Here is a 6,642-nt window from a genome sequence, read left to right on the forward strand (position 1 = left end):
GTTGTATATTAGTGCAACACCCCCACCCCTTTTAATGGGACGGGCAATATGCGTTCCCGAATAGCCAGGAGGAGACGCCTCACCCAGCGCAAAAAATTTGTCTGGTTTGAGCCAGGTCTCGGCTAGACCAACGACATCAAGATTGTTGTCTCAAATGACTTCATTAACTAATACGTTTTGGAAGACAATGACCTTATGTTTAAAAAGCCCATATTATAGGTGGTGGGGTGTTTTGAGGAGTTTTTGTTGAAAGTATCCGTAGTAGCAATATTAATAATGTTACGTTTATTATGCGTAGTGCACTTTAAATAATTTCGACCATATCTAGGAATTGATATGACAGGAATTTTTAGATTGTTTGCCACCTCAGTAAAATGCATGTCCACCTCTGACGCAGAAAAAACATTATGTGAGTTGTATATTATTCTAAGAGAATTGCTATGTGTGCAGGGATTATCCAGCCTGGCGCTGGCTAGTTCTAGCTTAACAGACTCCTTATTAGCGCTTCTTTGTGGATTAGCATTTAGCTTTTTCGTTAGCCCCGCTAACAACAACGCCTTTAGCTTTGTTGTTAGCCCCGCCCGACACCCCCGCTTCTGCTTCCGAGCGCACCGCTTACGTCTCTTTCGTCGACGGTCTCCGCTGGTAGTGGACGCCGCTGCTTCAAAGGCCACTGCTGGATGTAGCTCGCGAAGAATTCCCAAGCTAGCGAGTAGGTCCACCGTATACGCATCTTTCAGCCCAAAATGGCCCGATCTCTCCACATCCAGAATCGTAAGTGGGTCGTAAGTGATCACGGAGTGAACACGCTGTGAGCCAGCCATGAAATTGACTGGATTGAGGGGTATTTTTGCCAAATCGGTCTACACTTCCAGGAGCGCTCGCAAGAAGCTGCCGCCATGAAGCGCCGCCATCTTGGGAAAAAAAAAAAGTGTTATGACTGGTACTTTGCTCACTAATTGTAGCAGTACTACTAGCAGTACTATTAGCAGTGTTATGACTGGTACTTTGATCAGTAATTGTAGCAGTACTATTAGTAGTACCACTAGCAGTACTATTAGCAGTGTTATGACTTGTACTTTGATTAGTAACGGTAGCAGTACTATTAGCAGTACTATTAGCGGTGTTATTCCTGCTACTTTGATCACTAACTGTAGCAGTACTACTAGCAGTACTATTAGGAGTGTTATGACTGGTACTTTGATGTCTAATTGTAGCAGTACTATTAGCAGTGTTATTCCTACTACTTTGATCACTAACTGTAACAGTATCAATTAATCAATCAATGTTTATTCATATAGCCCTAAATCACAAAAGTCTCAAAGAGCTGCACTATTAGCAGTACTACTAGCAGTACTATTAGCAGTGTTATGACTGTACTTTGATCACTACTGTAGCAGTACTATTAGCTGTGTTATGACTGCTACTTTGATCAGTATTTGTAGCATTACTATCAGCAGTACTATTAGCAGTACTACTAGCAGTGTTATGACTGGTACTTTGATCACTAACTGTAGCAGTACTATTAGCAGTGTAATGACTGGTACTTTGATCAGTACTATTAGCAGTACTGTTAGCAGTGTTATTACTGGTACTTTGATCAGTAATTTTAGCGTGTGTGTGTGTGTGTGTGTGTGCGTGCGTGCGTGCGTGCGTGTGTGTGTGTGTGTGTGCGTGTGTGTGTGCGTGCATGCGTGCAGGTGAGCTGGAAGGTAAACAGTCGCTGGAGTACAGAGGAGCAACTGTTGGCAGTTCAAGGTAACTTCGACTTTTCCTTCCGGCCAATTACAGGCCATCTTTCTCATCATTTCCTTGCTGATTGGCAGCCATCAGGAAATATGGGCGGGACTTCCAGGCCATCTCTGATGTGATTGGTAACAAGTCGGTGGTCCAGGTGAAGAACTTCCTGGTCAACTACAGACGCAGGTTCAACCTGGATGAGGTTCTTCACGAGTGGGAGAAGGAGAACGGCGTGGAGGGCGGCGTCAGTCTCGACGGCGACAAAATGGAGACGGGACTTGATGATGATGACGTGTCCATCGGTAAGATACCGGAATCTTCTACTTACCTTTTTTTTTTTTTACCTGAAATATTATTACATATCATATAGTAGATGTTGTGATAGGTCTTTAACTTTAGCACAATGAACAGTGTACTAGATTAATCCATTGTACCGGTTGCCCAGGGGCGGGGGGGAACCCCTCCAAGGTTTCTCATTGTATCCCATTGGGTTGAGTTTTGTCTTGCTCTGATGTGGGATCTGAGCCGAGGATGTTGTTGTGGCGTGTGCAGCTCTTTGAGACACTTGTGATTAGGGATGATGCTCAAAACCGATTTTCCCGGTTGTTCGATAAGAAAAGAACCGAGTCCTTGGACTCGAATCCCTTTTTGAGAACGGGTACCCGTTATCGAGACCACTATAGTAAAGAAAAAGAGTTGGTTCTTTATTCGAATCCCTGGGAACGAATCCCGTCTCGACAAGAAATGCCCCGTGGGACATCACAAGAAATGACGTCACGTAGCTCAGTCATTAGGCGCAGATGGGGAAAGCAGGAAAAAAATGGACCGGAAAAAGCGCTCCAAGGCATGGCTTCATTTCACCAAAAAAAATGAGGAAGCGGAAATATGCAATTATTGCCAGGCTTCGCTCTCGTGTAAGGGGGGGGAAGTACAACAAGCGTGTCGTGTCTTTGACACGTGTTGAAGCAGTGACAGAGACGACGAAAAACGCCCCTCTTCTTCTGCCAGCTGCCCCAGTCCCAGCTACAGTGGCGGTGACTAACGTTAACTGTTGCCGGTTAATTTCCATATCTGCTCACTTGTAGTAACGTTACCTCTTATGTCAACCAGGACTGCAGTAATATTAGCTAGACTAATGTTACCTAAGCATAGTCAGTGGCTAACGGTAATGTTAACGTGAGCCTTTTTGTATGTGTCTGATAACGTTAACGTTATCTTGTAGCCTACACCACGACAGAGTTTGCAGGTCTGTCTAATAAACTAGTGCTTTCTTTATTTCTTTAGTTTATTTGGAACATGAACACACTTACAGTATAATACATCACAGTTTCATATAATTTCACTTTACAGGAGTAGGAAGAAGTAAAGCTTATTTAATCCTACCCCTTTCCCACTTCAGAGCGTTTACAAATATATACATCATTTACTGACCTTTTTATAATAAAATATCTGTGAATTAGTATATACAACAGTTTTGTAATATGTAATTAATTAATTCAGTCTTTATTAATATACTGAGATGAAGAATATCTTATTTTCAATAAGGTTGAAAGTATTTCTCATAATTCTTCTTCTTTGTACTTTGTAAGCACTATTCATTTGAACAACTGGATCATATCATTACAATGTTTAAAGGCCTACTGAAATGACATTTTCTTATTTAAACGGGGATAGCAGATCCATTCTATGTGTCATACTTGATCATTTTGCGATATTGCCATATTTTTGCTGAAAGGATTTAGTAGAGAACATCGACGATAAAGTTCGCAACTTTTGGTCGCTGATAAAAAAGCCTTGCCTGTACCGGAAGTAGCGTGACGTCACAGGTTGTGGAGCTCCTCACATCTGCACATTGTTTACAATCATGGCCACAAGCAGCGAGAGCGATTCGGGCCGAGAAAGCGACGATTTCCCCATTAATTTGAGCGAGGATGAAAGATTTGTGGATGAGGAAAGTGAGAGTGAAGGACTAAAGGGCAGTGGAAGCGATTCAGATAGAGAAGATGCTGTGAGAGGCGGGTGGGAATGACTAAAACAATAAATAAACACAAGACATATACGTATATACTCTATTAGCCACAACACAACCAGGCTTATATTTAATATGCAACAAATTAATACCGCATAACAAACACCTCCCCCCTCCCGTCCATATAACCCACCAATACAAATCAAACACCCGCACAACACACTCAATCCCACAGCCCAAAGTACCGTTCACCTCCGCAAAGTTCATACAGCACATATTGTAGCGGCTACTCTTGCATTCAAAAAGTTCGAAAAAATAAAAATAAAGTAATGCAGAGTAGTCTTGAGGAGGAGGTGTTTGACTCACTAAATTCCTTAATAAGCACTCGCGGAGATATGTCGAGATTCCAAATGATCATAATTTATTTTCACAAACAAAACATATTCTTCGTGGTTGACTTTCAACATAATCAAAATAACTTATTTAGCGTGGCTTCAAAATAACTTCTTTAACGGTAAACAAACTGTTTCACTCCTCACTCCTTCAACATGATAGACAGACAAAGGGCACCCAGCTGTCCTGTCTTCTTAATTCTTAATTGTGTGCTTTAGCAAAACAATTACATAAATAATAATATTCAAAGGAGCCATAATAGAACAATACAATCCAAACAATTATGGTCTTCAAATTCAAAATGAATGAAGTTACTTGAGTTACTCGTCAAGTCTCTTCAAAGTCCATAGTCATATCTGAAGCGGTCATCGAGTCTGGAGAACCGAATCCCCCCTCAGTCCATCAAGCTGCTTCCATTAGCAGGCAGAGTTCATCTATTGGTCGTTGAACCGTGTTGGTCTTGGTTTCAACCAAAACACTTCTCACAAAGCCTTTGGCATCTGGAAATGTCTTTACTTGTTCCATGGTCTTGTTATATGTTTCCTTGTTCCATGGTCTTGTTATATGTTTCCTTGTTCCATGGTCCATGGCCTTGTTCTTGGTGGAGTCCTTGATTTTGTTATTTTTCTCCTTTTCGACGTCTGTGCACGTCTTTGCCATCTACTTTTCCGCCGTATGGGAATGTGTAAGGATCAGCCTCTAAGGGCCTTGGCTCTTTGTCAAAAGGTAAGCTTCCCCTCCGACCGTACAGGTCTCTGAGTTCCTCCGTTTTGTCACGTTTGTCACCTTTGTCCTTTTCTTGACCTATTCTTTATCTTTGTCATGGCTTTTTTTGGAAGAAGAAGAGGAGGAATGCCGATGTCTTTCTTTCTCTCTGAACTTATCCTGAGGTGTGACTTTGTCTTTATCCCGGAAAGGCAGTGGCAGAGGATCGTGACCATCTTTAAGAAAGACTGAACTTGAGGCGATCTCCATAGAACATGTATCCTCAACTGACATCTCATTTTTCTCCTCATATATGTTCTCAGAGAAACCCTGGTTATATTGTCTGATGAGGAGGTCCTTCAGCTCAATTACTGAGATTCTGTTAGTTGACACTGCAATAGGCCCAGTATGTTCTGTAGCACTGCAACTGAGTGGTCCAGTTACCACCCATCCCAGTATGGTTTGGACTGCATATGGTCCATTCTTTTGACTGTTTATTATATTCCATGGCTCCATTGCCCGAGGAACATCAGTCCTAATAAGAAGTTCAATGTCAGCCTCAATTTCCTTTAAGTCAATCCCACCAAGATATGGCCACCTCTTCAAGTCAGCCTTTGTGATGATGTTTTTTTTGAGACAGGTATCTTGCTCTGTGTATACACTTTCGGCAGGTCCAGATATGTGAACCCTTCCAAGTCTCCAACCTCCAGTCCTCTGACCTTATAGGTCTTCGCAGGCTTTTCCTGTCCCATAATTTCTGTTTTGCGTCCTTTCACATTCAGTTGATCCATTAGATTCTCTGTGCAAAATGTTGCCGTGCTGCCTGGATCGAGGAAGGCATAGGTCTGAATATACCTTTTCTCGCCTTAACCCTGACTCGCATGATTGCAAGTGCACAGTCTTTCCCGGCCCCGGTTGCATCACCGGCTGAAACAAGAGCACTGCTTATAGGGGTTTCTTCTGTCTCAGCAGTGGGCTTTGCTTGAGTTTCCTGCCTTGGGCCTTTTTCACTTAATTGATTGATTGATTGAAATATGAAGTACAGTAGGATGTTTCATTTTGCAAACATGACACATTAATCTTCTTTTACTATTTTTGCTTAGATGACCTTTTAGTAGGCAACCAAAACAATATCCTTGCCTTCTTAAAAATTCAAGCCTTTTGTCATGTGACTGTGTTTTGAATTGTGAGCAGTCAATCAGAGCATGTTTGCCATGACAATATCTACATGAAGGGATGATACCACTGGGTGTGGTTTGAGCAGGTTGTTGTGGAACAGAGGATTGTTTTACAGTGCATCCTGCTGGCTCTGTATTCACAGATACTGAAGTAGCAAAGCTGCTTTTTCTTTGGCTGATTGGTTTTAGTTCAGTTGTGCTTCTTGGGAGAGGCCTTTTTGTTATTTGGTCCTGAATGTCTCCAAACAACGGATCCAAAAGCATCTCGGCATGCTTTTCCACAAAATCCACAAAGTTGTGAAATCCGATTCTCCTGCCAGTTCTCTGTTGTCTCTCATAAGCTGTGCTTCGCCACCTTTCTCTGAGTTTGTAGGGTAGTTTGGATGTAATTAGCCTTAGGTTCGATGGGATATCAAGTTTCTTTAAATACTGTAAATCTTGCATTACATTACAGCATCCTCTCAAATACAGTGCATATGCATGCAGCATTTTCCCATCCTCAGCTTTAATCGCTGTCCAATTCAAGGCTTTTTCCAAGTAAGCTCCCAAAATCTTCATCTCATTTCCAAAGTGTTCTTTTAAGAGGCACCTTGCTTCATTATAGCCCCTACTGGCTTCCATGTGCAAACAACTGTGAACCAAGTCTCTTGGCAAACC

The 6,642-nt window shown here is 42.1% G+C and overlaps 1 protein-coding gene across 1 annotated transcript in view; it reads left to right on the top strand.

The window, feature by feature from the left end:
- LOC133654913 (REST corepressor 1-like) overlaps window positions 1-2,125 on the top strand; it is a 36,633-nt gene extending 34,508 nt beyond the window's left edge. The window contains exons 9-10 of the mRNA XM_062054779.1: window positions 1,701-1,758; window positions 1,827-2,125. Coding sequence (XP_061910763.1) covers window positions 1,701-1,758; window positions 1,827-2,110 — 342 coding nt within the window. The 3' untranslated portion in view covers window positions 2,111-2,125. The remainder of the gene's footprint in view (window positions 1-1,700; window positions 1,759-1,826) is intronic.
- Window positions 2,126-6,642: the final 4,517 nt, after the last annotated feature.

This window comes from Entelurus aequoreus, linkage group LG08 (genome assembly GCF_033978785.1).
Source record: "Entelurus aequoreus isolate RoL-2023_Sb linkage group LG08, RoL_Eaeq_v1.1, whole genome shotgun sequence".
NCBI classification, from domain to species: domain Eukaryota; kingdom Metazoa; phylum Chordata; class Actinopteri; order Syngnathiformes; family Syngnathidae; genus Entelurus; species Entelurus aequoreus.